Source organism: Chiloscyllium plagiosum, unplaced genomic scaffold (genome assembly GCF_037043375.1).
Source record: "Chiloscyllium plagiosum isolate Xiang-an unplaced genomic scaffold, Cpla_swu_hap1 HiC_scaffold_40, whole genome shotgun sequence".
Lineage (NCBI taxonomy): Eukaryota > Metazoa > Chordata > Chondrichthyes > Orectolobiformes > Hemiscylliidae > Chiloscyllium > Chiloscyllium plagiosum.
In genome coordinates, this window is record NW_028270178.1 from 4,459,988 (window position 1) to 4,474,987 (window position 15,000).

Consider the following 15,000-nt stretch of genomic DNA (forward strand, 5'->3'; position numbering starts at 1 on the left):
GAGAGACAGAGACAGACACAGAGACAGACAGAGTGTGGGGGAGAAGTCAGACTCCAAGACAGACAGAGACAGAGACAGAGACAGAGACAGGCAGTCAGAGTGTGGGGGAGAAGTCAGACTCCGAGAGAGACAGAGACAGAGACAGACACAGACACAGACACAGAGACAGACAGAGTGTGGGGGAGAAGTCAGACTCCGAGAGAGACAGAGACAGAGACAGAGACAGAGACAGGCAGTCAGAGTGTGGGGGAGAAGTCAGACTCCGAGAGAGACAGAGACAGAGACAGAGACAGAGACAGACAGTCAGAGTGTGGGGGAGAAGTCAGACTCCGAGAGAGACAGAGACAGAGACAGAGACAGTCAGAGTGTGGGGGAGAAGTCAGACTCCGAGAGAGACAGAGACAGAGAGAGAGACAGAGACAGAGACAGGCAGTCAGAGTGTGGGGGAGAAGTCAGACTCCGAGAGAGACAGAGACAGAGACAGAGACAGAGACAGAGATAGGCAGTCAGAGTGTGGGGGAGAAGTCAGACTCAGAGACAGACAGAGACAGAGACAGAGACAGAGACAGAGACAGACAGTCAGAGTGTGGGGGAGAAGTCAAACTCCGAGAGAGACAGAGACAGAGACAGAGACAGAGACAGAGACAGACAGTCAGAGTGTGGGGGAGAAGTCAGACTCCGAGAGAGACAGAGACAGAGACAGACAGTCAGAGTGTGGGGGAGAAGTCAGACTCCGAGAAGGAAAGCGACAGAGAGAGAGAGAAAAACAGGCAGAAAAGAGGGACACAAACAAATAAACGAGATAGAGACAAGGAGCGAGAGAGACAAACAGGGTGAAAGAAGCAGAGACTGAGATATTCAGAACTTAAGGGGGCGGGGATAGATGGATGGATAAATAGACAGACTCATCTATATAGAGAAAGATAGCGAGAAAGACAGATAGTGAGAGTGACATAAATAGATAGATATAGATACATAGCGAGAGAGAGATAGACAGAGCAAGATCGAGAGAGATAGAGATTGATAGAGAAAGATAGAGATAGAAATATAGATAGTGAAAGAGAGAAATGTAGATAGATAGATCGATAGATAGATATAAAGAGAGATTGAGAAAGATAGAAATAGTTAGGCAGATAGATAGGGAGAGAAAAAGAGAGCCAGAGACAGTGATCTGGACAGTGAGAACAGGGGAGAGAGAGAGTGTGGTGGGGGGAGAGAGAGAGAGAGAGTGGGAGAGAGGGAGAGGGGGAGAGAGGGAGAGAGAAAGAGAGGGAGAGAGAGAGGGAGAGTGAGACAGAGAGGGAGGGGGAGAGAGAGAGTGTGGGAGAGAGAGTGGGAGAGAGAGTGGGAGAGAGAGTGGGAGAGAGAAAAAAGGGAGAGAGAGAGGGAGAGAGTGGGAGAGAGAGAGAGAGAGATGGAGAGAGAGAGAGAGAGAGAGAGATGGAGAGAGAGGGGGAGGGAGACAGAGAAGAAGGGGGAGGGAGAGAGAGAGAGAGAGAGAGAGACAGAGTGGGAGAAAGAGAGTCGGAGAGAGACAGAGCGCATTCGAGAGAGAGAGGGAGGGAGAGACAGACAGAGAGGGAGGGGGGGAGAGAGAGTCGGAGAGAAACAGAGCACAATAGAGAGAGAGAGGGAGAGAGAGACAGTCAGAGAGGTTGTGGGGAGAAGGAGAGGGGGGAGAGGGAGGGAGAGACAGAGAGCGAGCGAGCGAGTGCGCGAGGGTTTCACGAAGTCCCGCTGAGCTGCCTCCCTTTCCAGGTTTCAGTGTGATTCACACGACCTCAGTGGGTGTACGGGTCTACACAACATACATACCGGCTGCTGCGGAGGCCTGGCTCAGAATGGTGTCAGAGCCCTGCGTGGTCACTACTGCAGTGGCTGAGGCCTCGGCGGGTGGGAGGTAGGCAAAACGGGTCTCCGTCGCTGTGCTCTCAATCTCTGCGCTTTCCCCATTGAGGAAGGAGCCCTGCAGGACGGACTACCCAGGGACAACGGGACGGAGAGACAGAGAGAGAGAAAGGAGAAACTTCAGGAAAGACAATACATCAAATTAGGACGGAGAGGAGTTAGAAGGAAACGTGCAGGAGAAATAACTGTCAGCTGATTCACTCGGTCAAGTGGCGATTAACTCCTCAGTAACCCAGTCTCAGCTGCTGACCGGAATATTCCAGACACAGGGGATAGCGTGGGATCGGCCTGCTGAAGCCAGGTGCCAACTCGCAGACATCTCCTCCTCCTGCCCCCTTGATCACAACCTCACCTCCCCAGCACTGACCATCATCTCCCAGACCATCCACAACCTCATCACCTCCTGGGGATCTCCCATCCACAACCATCATCCCCACCAACCACACCGCCCTGTGGCTGAACACTTCAACAACCCCACCCCACTCCCTCAAGGACATGCAGGTCCTGGGCCTCCTCCACCTCCAAACCCGATCCACCCGACACCTGGAGGAGCCACGCCTCACATTCTGCCTTGGGACCCTGCAACCACACGGGATACATGTGGATTTCAACAGTTTCATTTCCCCTCCCCCCCACGTTAACCCAGTCATAAGCCTCCATCTTGGCACTGCCCACCAGATCTGTCCAACACTCCCCACCCCGACCTATCACCTTCACCCCCCTCACCTTCATCTACCTATCACATTCCCAGCTACCTTCCCCCCCAGCCCCAACCCCCTCCCATTTATCTCTCAGCCTCCCTGACCCACAAGCCTCATTCCTGATGAAGGGATTATGTTCGAAACATCAATTCTCCTGCTCCTCGGATGCTGCCTGCCTTCCTGTGCTTTTCCAGCACCATGCTCAAATCGGATCTCCACCATCATTAGGGCGGCACGGTGGCACAGTGGTTAGCACTGCTGCCTCACAGCACCAGAGACCTGGGTTCAATTCCCGCCTCAGGCGACTGACTGTGTGGAGTTTGCACATTCTCCCCGTGTCTGCGTGGGTTTCCTCCGGGTGCTCCGGTTTCCTCCCACAGTCCAAAGATGTGCAGGTCAGGTGAATTGGCCATGCTAAATTGCCAGCAGTGTTAGGTAAGGGGTAAATGTAGGGGTCTGGGTGGGTTTCGCTTCGGCGGGTCGGTGTGGACGTGTTGGGCCAACGGGCCTGTTTCCACACTGTAATGTAATCTAATCTAAATCTAATCTGCATTGCTCACTACCGTCTACATCATCCCCCATCAAACACTCCCAGGACAGGGACAGCACGGGGTTAGATAGAGAGTAAACCTCCCTCTACACTGTCCCCCCCATCAAACACTCCCAGGACAGGGACAGCACGGGGTTAGATACAGAGTAAAGCTCCCTCTACACTGTCCCCATCAAACACTCCCAGGACAGGGACAGCACGGGGTTAGATACAGAGTAAAACTCCCTCTACACTGTCCCCCCCATCAAACACTCCCAGGACAGGGACAGCACGGGGTTAGATACAGAGTAAAGCTCCCTCTACACTGTCCCCCATCAAACACTCCCAGGACAGGGGCAGCACGGGGTTAGATACAGAGTAAAGCTCCCTCTACACTGTCCCCCCATCAAACACTCCCAGGACAGGGACAGCACGGGGTTAGATACAGAGTAAAGCTGCCTCTACACTGTCCCCCATCAAACACTCCCAGGACAGGGACAGCACGGGGTTAGATACAGAGTAAAGCTCCCTCTACACTGTCCCCCCATCAAACACTCCCAGGACAGGGACAGCACGGGGTTAGATACAGAGTAAAGCTCCCTCTACACTGTCCCCCATCAAACACTCCCAGGACCTGGACAAAACAGGGTGAGATACAGAGTAAAGCTCCCTCTACACTGTCCCCCATCAAACACTCCCAGGGACAGGGACAGCACAGGGTGAGATACAGAGTAAAGCTCCCTCTACACTGTCCCCCATCAAACACTCCCAGGACAGGGACAGCACGGGGTTAGATACAGAGTAAAGCTCCCTCTACACTGTCCCCCATCAAACACTCCCAGGACAGGGACAGCACGGGGTTAGATACAGAGTAAAGCTCCCTCTACACTGTCCCCCCATCAAATACTCCCAGGACAGGGACAGCACGAGGTTAGATACAGAGTAAAGCTCACTCTACACTGTCCCCCCATCAAATATTCCCTGGACAGGGACAGCACGGGGTTAGATACAGAGTAAAGCTCCCTCTACACTGTCCCCCATCAAACACTCCCAGGACAGGGACAGCACGGGGTTAGATACAGAGGAAAGCTCCATCTACACTGTCCCCCATCAAACACTCCCAGGACAGGGACAGCACGGGGTTAGATACAGAGTAAAGCTCCCTCTACACTGTCCCCCCATCAAACACTCCCAGGACAGGTACAGCACGGGGTTAGATACAGAAGAAAGCTCCATCTACACTGTCCCGCATCAAACACTCCCAGGACAGGGACAGCACGGGGTTAGATACAGAGTAAAGCTCCCTCTACACTGTCCCCCATCAAACACTCCCAGGACAGGGACAGCACGGGGTTAGATACAGAGTAAAACTCCCTCTACACTGTCCCCCATCAAACACTCCCAGGACAGGGACAGCACAGGGTTAGATACAGAGTAAAGCTCCTCTACACTGTCCCCCCCATCAAACACTCCCAGGACAGGGACAGCACGGGGTTAGATACAGAGTAAAGCTCCCTCTACACTGACCCCATCAAACACTCCCAGGACAGGGACAGCGCGGGGTTAGATACAGAGTAAAGCTCCCTCTACACTGTCCCCCATCAAACACTCCCAGGACAGGGACAGCACGGGGTTAGATACAGAGTAAAGCTCCCTCTACACTGTCCCCCATCAAACACTCCCAGGACAGGGACAGCACGGGGTTAGATACAGAGTAAAGCTCCCTCTACACTGTCCCCCATCAAACACTCCCAGGACAGGGACAGCACGGGGTTAGATACAGAAACTGGCTTGATCGATTTAAAGTTTTGTTGACAATTACACAGGTGGATAGTGACTGAATACATTCACACAATGCTGCCAACTCGCGATAATAAAACAGGAAAAGCCTATTACGCAGAAGAATATCGCGACTGAAAGCTGTTCGTACATATATGTCAGTCCATTAGAAATCAGCTTAAACTTTGACCTTGCTCCCAACAATACCACAGGGTCATACAGTATAATCACAGGTCCTTTGTGTCATTAGGTAGTTCACTAAGTATTCACCAAGGACATACAACATAAAACAATTGAGCACAGTACGGGCCCTTCAGCCCTCAATGTTGTGCCGACCTGTTATCCGACTCTAAGATCAAGCTAACCTCCATACCCTCCATCGAAGAGTCACTTAAATCTTCCTAGTGTAGCTGACTCTACATTCCAAGCACCCACCACTCTCTGAGTAACTATCCCACCTCTGACATCTCCCCTAAACCTCCTTGTAATTACCTTCAAATTCTGCCCCCTAGTGATGGATATTTCCACCCTGGCAAAAAGTCTCTGTCTATCCACTCTATCTGTGTCTCTCATCATCTTGTACACCTCTATCAAGTCACCTCTCATCGTTTTTCACTCTGAAGAGAAAAGCCCTAGCTCCCTCAACCTCTGTTCATAAGACATGCCCTCCAGTCCAGGCAGCATCCTGGTAAATCTCCTCTGCACCTTCTCTAAAGCTTCCACATCCTTCCTATAATGAGGCGACCAGAACTGAACACAATATTCCAAGTGTGGTCTAACCAGGGCTTTATAGAGCTGCAGCATAACCTCACGGCTCTTAAACTCAAACTCCCTGCTAATGAAAGCCAACATACCATACATCTTCTTAACAATCCTATCAACTTAGCTGGCAACTTTGAAGGATCTCTGGACATGGACCCCAAGATCCCTCTGTTCCTCCACACTGCCAAGTATCCTGCCTTGAACCCTGTAATCTGCATTCGAATTCGACCTTCCAAAGTGAATCACTTCACACTTTTTCAGGTTGAACTCCATCTGCTACTTCTCAGCCTCGTTCTGCACCCATCAATGTCCCGTTGCATCCTACAACAGCCCTCCACACCATCCACCACTCCATCAACCTTCGTGTCATCAGCAAACTTACGAACCCACCCTTCCACTTCCTCATCTGAGTCATTGATAAAGGTCACAAAGAGTAGAGGTCCCAGAACAGATCCCTGCAGAACACCACTGGTCACGGAGCTCCAGGCTGAATACGTTCCATCTACCACCACCCTCTGTCATCTATGGGCCAGCCAATCCTGTATCCAGACAGCCAGATTTCCCTGTATCCCATGCTTCCTTACTTTCTGAATGAGTGTATCATGGGGATACTCCATGTACACCACATCCACTGCTCTACCATCATCAATGTGTTTTGTCACATCCTCATAGAATTCAGGATAACCTGCCCCTCACAAAGCCATGTTGACTATCTCTAATCAAACTATGCTTTTCCAAATAATCATAAATCCTGCCTCTCAGAATTCTCTCCAATAATTTGCCCACCCGCTGATGCAAGACTGGTCTGTAATTCCCAGGATTATACCTATTCCCTTTCTTGACCAAGGGAATAACATTTGCCACCTTCCAATCATCTGGTACCACTCTAGTGGACAGTGAGGAGACAAGGATCATAGCCAAAGATGCAGCAATCTCTTCCCTCACTTCTCACATAAACCTTGGGTATATTTTGTCTGGCCCAGGGGACTTATCTATCCTCATGTTTTTCAAAATTTCCAGCACATCCTTCTTCTTAACATCAACCTGTGTGAGCATATCAGCCTGTTTCACACTGTCCTCACAAACGTCAAGGTCCCTCTCAGTAGTGAATACTGAAGCAAAGTGTTTATTAAAGGACCCTCCCACCTCCAGGCACAAGTTCCCTCCACTACCCTTCATCTGGCCATCCGCTTGTTCCTCACATAAGTGTAAAATGCCTTTGGGTTTTTCTTAATCCAACCTGCTAAGGCTTTTTCAGGCCCCCTTTCGAGCTCTCCTAAGTCTATTTTTCAGCTCCTTCCTGGCTACCTTGTCACCCTGTCTGGTCCTTGCTTCCTCAACCTTAAGTAAGCTTCCTCCTTCCTCTTGACTAGAAGTTCCACATCCCTTGTCATCCAAGGTTCCTTCACCCTTCCTTGCCTCAGTGGGACAAACCTATCCCGTATCGCAGCAAGTGCTCCCTAAACAAACTCCTCATTTCTGTTGTGCATTTCCTTGAGAACATCTGCTCCCAATTTATGCTCCACAGTTCCTGCCTAATAGCATTGTAATTCCCCCTCCCACCAATTAAATACTTTCCCATACTGTCTGCTCCTATCCCGCTCCACGACTAGAGTAAAGGTCAGGAAGTTGTGATCACGGTCACCGAAGTGCTCTCCCATCGAGAGATCTGACACCTGACCTGGTTCGTTGCCAAGCACCAAATCCAATATGGCCTCCCTTCTAGTCAGCCTATCTACATATTGAATCAGGAATCCTTCCTGGACGCACCTGATAAAATCTGCTCCATCCAAATTATTTAGGAAATTCAAGTCACCTCATGACAACAGCCCTGTTAACTTCTGCACCTTTCCAAACTCTGCCTCCCAACCTGCTCCTCTGTGTCTCTGTTGCTATTGGGGGTGGGGGGGCCTGTAGAAAACTCCCAATAAAGTGACTGCTCCTTTCCTGTTTCTGACTTCCACCCACAATGACTCTGTAGACAAACCCTCCTCGACAACCTCCCTTTCGGCTGCTGATTTATTATCCTGATCAGCGACGCCACTCCCCCACCACTTTTACCTCCCACCCTATTCCTTTTGAAATATCTAAACCCCGGAACATCCAACAGCCATTCTGTGTTATCCAAGTCTCTGTAATGGCCACAACACTGTAGCTCCAAGTACTGATCCGTGCTCTAAGATCATCACCCTTATTCAAGACACTTGTCACATTAAAACAGACACACTTCAACCCTTCACACGGACTGCAACTTTGCCCGAATAACTGTCTATCCCTCCTCACGGACCCTCTGCATACCTGCCTAATTCACCACCTAGCCCTTCCTCTGATCTGTAGCTCCGGTTCCCACCCCCTCCCCCGCCAATCTAGTTTAAATCCTCCCAAAGAGCTCTAGCAAACCCCCCCGCTCAGGATATTGGTACCCCTCCAGTTCAGCTGCAACCCCATCTCCTTGTACAGAGCCCACCTTCCCCAGCAGGTATCCCAATGATCCACATATCTGAAGCCCTCCCTCCTACAGCAGCCCTGCAGCTGCGTCTTCATCTGCACTCGCTCCATATTCCTTGTCTCACTAGTCCGTGACACCGGTAGCATTCCTGAGATTACTACTCTGCCCATCCTGCCTTTTAGCTTCCAACCCGGTGGCTCGGTGGTTAGCACCGCTGCCTCACAGCGCCAGGGACCCGGGTTCAATCCCAGCCTCGGGGCGACTGTCTGTGTGGAGTTTGCACATTCTCCCCGTGTCTGTGTGGGTTTCCTCCGGGTGCTCCGGTTTCCTCCCACAGTCCAAAGATGTGCAGGTCAGGTGAATTGGCCACGTTAAAATTGCCTGTAGTGTTAGGTGAAGGGGTAAATGTAGGGGAATGGGTCTGGGTGGGTTGCGCTTCGGCAGGTCGGTGTGGACTTGTTGGGCCGAAGGGCCTGTTTCCATACTGTAAGTAATCTAATCTAATCTAAACTTTGATTGTTCTCCAAGTCTCCCTCTTTGTTGAAACTGTTTCAGATTTCTGCCCAGTTTTGATGGCCCGAACACCCTTTCTGGTCTCCCCAAGCTCTCACAGCCTGGACCCCAGTTGGGCGATGTGCCAGGTTAAAGCTGTTCATTTAAACTGAAAACTGGATTACTTTCGCCAGGCTGAAACCGGAAGTTTATTGGGCTGAACTGAATTCAAGTTAAAAGTACCGGTGTCCTTTGATGGTTTGTTTTTGTTTCTGTACACTGTAAGCCCTTCAATAATTAACAGCACGGGTTAAGCTGATAATTAGTTTTGCGCTTTCTTGGAACTGGGTTACTTTTCTGAAGGATATTTTTTGAAGAGCCGTTACCCTCCATAGAACAGAAATCCAAATCCAAATCCATCTGACTCCATCTTAAAACTCCAATTGATATTAATATGTATTCGCACTGAGAGCGATAGCAGCGTACAACACGGGGGACAGCCCTTCGGCCCAACCTGTCCATGCTGCCCAGTTTCCACAATGAATCTAGCCCCGTTTGGTCCATATCCCTCCCTCCCTACCTATCCCATCCGTCTCCCTGTCTCAATGTTTTTTAAAACGACAAAATTATACATTGCTTCCACCGCTACCGTTCCACTCACCACCCTCTGTGTGAAAAAAAAAGGGACTGTTTTGTATCTCTCCCCTCCCACTTTAAACCTGTGCGCCCTACCATGAGGGATAGCTGGTGAATATCCACCTTATCTATGCCTCTCATGGTTTTATAGACCTCTATAAAACCTCCTACACTCGCTCCAGGGGTGAAAGTTGCAGCCTCTCCTTATAACTCTCACTTTCCAGTCCAGGCAGCATCCGAGTCAACCTTTTCTGCACTCTTTAATAATATCCTTTCGAGCAGAACTGCATGCAGTGCTCCAAATGTGGTCTCACTAATGTCGGGTACAGCAGCAACAGGACGTTCCAACCCCAACGTTCCAACTCAACGCTCTGACCAATGAAGGCGAGTTACCGAAAGCCTTCATCGCCGCCCTGTCGATCTGCGACTCCACTTTCAAGGAGCTACGAACCTGCACCCCGCGACCTCTTTGTTCCGTAACACTCCCCAGGGCCCGAGCACCGACTGAGTAAGACCTGCCCTTCCCAAAGTGCACCACCTCGCGTTCGCCCGAACGAAACCCCATCTGCCGCTCCTCAGCCCACTGGCCCCCAGTCGATCAAGATCTTTCTGTGTTCTCACCTTCGCTGTCCACCCCGCCACCAATCTTGGCGTCCTCTGCAAACGTATAAACCAGACCTCCGAAATTCTCATCCAAGTCATTTTAGATAAATGACGAGTAAGGGTGGACCCACTATCGCTGGTCATGGGCGTCCATCTGAGAAATAACCCTCTACCACCACCCTCTGTCTCCTACTGTCAAGGCAATTTTGATTAGATTAGATTCCCTACAGTGTGGAAACAGGCCCTTCGGCCCAACCAATCCACACAGACCCTCTGAAGAGTAACCCACCCAGACCCATTTCCCTCTGACTAATGCACCTAACACTACGGGTAATTTAGCATGGCCAATCCACCCTAACCTACACATCCCTGAACACTATGGGGTAATTTAGCATGGCCAATCCACCCTAACCCACACATCTCTGAGCACTATGGGTAATTTAGCATGGCCAATCCACCCTAACCCACACATCCCTGAGCACTATGGGTAATTTAGCATGGCCAATCCGCCCTAACCTACACATCCCTGAACACTATGGGGTAATTTAGCATGGCCAATCCACCCTAACCTGCACATCCCTGAACACTATGGGTAATTTAGCATGGCCAATCCACCCTAACCTACACATCCCTGAACACTATGGGGTAATTTAGCATGGCCAATCCACCCTAACCCACACATCCCTGAGCACTATGGGTAATTTAGCATGGCCAATCCACCCTAACCTACACATCCCTGAGCACTATGGGTAATTTAGCATGGCCAATCCACCCTAACCCACACATCCCTGAGCACTATGGGTAATTTAGCATGGCCAATCCACCCTAACCTGCACATCCCTGAACACTATGGGGTAATTTAGCATGGCCAATCCACCCTAACCTACACATCCCTGAACACTATGGGGTAATTTAGCATGGCCAATCCACCCTGACCTGAACATCTTTGGACTGTGGGAGGAAACCGGAGCACCCGGAGGAAACCCACGCAGACACGGGGAGAATGTGCAAACTCCACACAGTGACACGAGGCTGGAATCGAACCTGGGTCCCTGGCGCCCTGAGGCAGTGGTACTAACCACTGAGCCCACCGTGCCACTCCCCCGTTGACAAAGGACAAGCCATGAAGAGTCTGACACCCCAGATGGGACGTGAACCGACAATCCCAGGCTTAGCAGGCCAGTGCCTTTATCCACGTGGCTGCTGGGGCTGCCCATTTTGGGGCTGGCCAATGTTTGGATCCAATTAGCTGGATCCCGTGAAGATTTAACCTGAGTCGCCAACCCCGCCATGCGGTCCCATTTCCTTCGCAATCCACCCCCCCCCCCCCCGTCCAAACATTCCCGATTCGGGGAGGTGCCGTTACCTGCGTCACGGCCTGGGATGTGGGTGAAAATCCAGGAGTTGTGGCCAGTACGCTCACTGCCGCTGTGCCATCGCTTTGAGCGTCCAGAGGGCTATCGGTCACCTGAATGACGCGGTAGGTTACCTGCTACAGAGAGGGAAGGTGACAGAGGGAAAGGTGGGACAGCATTAGATTTGCCATTCGCCTGCCCCTCCCCCCCCCCCCCCAGGTCACGCCATGTGAGACAGGGCACCCCTCCCCCTGCAGCAGGGCGCATGGGAAATATCACATTGTCGTCCCCATGTTAGACCCTAACACCTCTCACCGCGACACGGCTGCAGCTAAAATTCAGCCCACGCCTCCCTCAGATTTGCTCCAATGGACACACAGGCTCACACGTTCACACACAGGCACGCTGACACAGTGTCACACTTATACACACCGTTACACTGACAGGCAGGCATAGAGACACTCAGATACACACACACACAGACACAGGCACACTGACACAGTGTCATACACACACAGTTACACTGACAGGCAGGCATAGAGACACTCAGACACACACACACAGAGGCACACTGACACAGTGTCACACATACACACAGTTACACTGACAGGCAGGCATAGAGACAATCAGATACACATACACACACAGACACACTGACACAGTCTCACACTTACACACAGATACACAGACAAGCAGACATAGCGACACTCAGATACACATACACAGACACACTGACACGGTGTCACACTTATACACACAGATACACTGACAGGCAGACATAGAGACACTCAGATACACACACAGACACACACACAGGCACACTGACAGGGTCTCACTTATACACACAGATACACCGACAAGCAGACATAGAGACACTCAGATACACACACACAGGCACACACACACAGGCACACTGACAGGGTCTCACTTATACACACAGATACACCAACAAGCAGACATAGAGACACTCAGATACACACACACAGGCACACTGACAGGGTCTCACTTATACACACAGATACACCGACAAGCAGACATAGAGACACTCAGATACACACACACAGGCACACACAAACTGACACAGTCTCTCTGATGGTCAATAATGCTGGTCTTCTCATTTCTTTACTTTTCTATTGTTATTCTACCACAAGAATTTGTATTTAAGAATCTGTCCCTTGGAACCTTTGTACCTAAGATGGCTCCGTGAGTGGCCCCTCGTAACTTTTCAATGTATTCACTTGAGTACATGTGACAATCAAATTAATTCTAATTCTCATTCCAGCTTATACACACAGACGCACTGACTAGCAGACATAGGGACACTCAGATACTCGTACAGACATCCATGCATAGATACAGACACACATGGAGTCAAATACACAGCCACACATATACACACAATGACCAGTCTCATAATTATACACACTGACGAGCAGATGCAGAGACACTGAAAGACATACACCCATGGACACTTTCACACACACACACGCACATAAATTCTGCATGAACAAACTATCACATCCACACACGTTTCTCTCACACAAATCCATGCATAGATACAGGCACACAGACTCACATATACAGACTGGCACATGTACATGCAGACACAGAGACACACGCTCACGTACACACCTTCATATACACAAACAACAGCTTACACAAACAGTCACACTCTCAGAAGCTCATGTTCACACACAGTCTCTCACTCACACACACACACACACACAAATATATAGGACTTATACACTTAATGGTAAGGTCCTCGGGAATGTTGCTGAACAAATAGACCTTGGAGTGCAGGTTCATAGCTCCTTGAAAGTGGAGTCGCAGGTAGATAGGATAGTGAAGGCAGCGTTTGGTATGCTTTCCTTTATTGGTCAGAGTATTGAGTACAGGAGTTGGGAGGTCATGTTGCGGCTGTACAGGACATTGGTTAGGCCACTGTTGGAATATTGCGTGCAATTCTGGTCTCCTTCCTATCGCAAAGATGTTGTGAAACTTGAAAGGGTTCAGAAAAGATTTACAAGGATGTTGCCAGGGTTGGAGGGTTTGAGCTACAGGGAGAGGCTGAACAGGCTGGGGCTGTTTTCCCTGGAGCGTCGGAGGCTGAGGGGTGACCTTATAGAGATTTATAAAATCATGAGGGGCATGGATAGTGTAAATAGACAAAGTCTTTTCCCTGGGGTGGGGGAGTCCAGAACTAGAGGGGCATAGGTTTAGGGTGAGAGGGGAAAGATATAAAAGGGACCTAAGGGGCACCTTTTTCACCCAGAGGGTGGTACGTGTATGGAATGAGCTGCCAGAGGAAGTGGTGGAGGCTGGTACAATTACAGCATTTAAGAGGCATCTGGACGGGTATATGAATAGGAAGGGTTTGGAGGGATATGGGCCGGGTGGTGGCAGGTGGGACAAGATTGGGTTGGGATATCTGGTCGGCATGGACGGGTTGGACCGAAGGGCCTGTTTCTGCGCTGTACATCTCTATATGTCTACCCAGGCACAGAAATATACAAACTCATATACATAATCTTAGAGACAAGCAAACATACCAGTGTACACCGGCTCAATGATGTACACAGACACAAACACAGAGCATACAGATGGGCATACAGTCCACAGACAAGGGGCAGTTTCACAGGGGCACATGCAAACATAACGTCCCAGTGACACACAGAAACACTTTCATGTGCACACACTCGGAACACACAAAAGTGCCCGCGCATGTACGTATACACACACACATTTACTCTCTCTCAATCACACACACATTTACTCTCCCTCTCACACACACACACATTCTCTCTCTCTCAGTCACACACACACACATTTACTCTCTCTCACACAAACACACACATTTACTCTCCCTCACACTCACACACATTTACTCACACACATACACATTTACTCACACACACGTTTATTCTCTCTCTCACACACACACATTTACTCTCTCACACACACACATTTACTTCCTCTCTCTCACACACACACATTCTCTCTCTCTCACTCACACACACACATTTACTCTCTCTCACACAAACACACACATTTACTCACACACACGTTTATTCTCTCTCTCACACACACATTTACTCTCTCATACACAGACACACATTTACTCTCCCTCACACACACACACATTTACTCACACACATACACATTTACTCACACACACGTTTATGCTCTCTCTCACACACACATTTACTCTCTCACACACGCACACATTTACTCTCTCTCATACACACACACACACACTTACTCTCTCTCTCACACACACACACTCTCTCTCACACATTTACTCTCTCTCTCGCACACACACATTTACTCTCTCTCTCGCACACACACACACACATTTACACTCTCTCACACACACACATTTATTCTCTCACACACATTTACTCTCTCTCACACACATTTACTCTCTCTAACACAAACACATTTACTCTCATACACACACACATTTACTCTCGCGCACACACACACATTTACTCTCTCACACACACACATTTACTCTCTCACACACACATTTACTCTCTCTCTCACATACACATTTACTTTTTCACACACACACACATTTACTCTCTCTCTCACACACACATTTACTCTCATACACACACACATTTACTCTCGCACACACACACACACATTTACTCTCTCTCTCACACACACACATTTACTCTCTCTCTCACACACACACATTTACTCTCTCTCTCACACACACACACATTTACTCTCTCTCTCACACACACACATTTACTCTCTCTCTCACACACACACACATTTACT

At 49.7% G+C, this 15,000-nt stretch overlaps 1 protein-coding gene across 1 annotated transcript in view; it reads right to left on the reverse strand.

Moving 5' to 3' along the window:
* Nucleotides 1-15,000, reverse strand: part of LOC148138292 (upstream stimulatory factor 1-like) — a 141,292-nt gene that overhangs the window by 1,709 nt on the left and 124,583 nt on the right. Inside the window, exons 5-6 of the mRNA XM_087981555.1 lie at nucleotides 11,226-11,351; nucleotides 1,816-1,978 (exon numbers count right to left, since the gene is read on the reverse strand). Coding sequence (XP_087837681.1) covers nucleotides 1,816-1,978; nucleotides 11,226-11,351 — 289 coding nt within the window. The remainder of the gene's footprint in view (nucleotides 1-1,815; nucleotides 1,979-11,225; nucleotides 11,352-15,000) is intronic.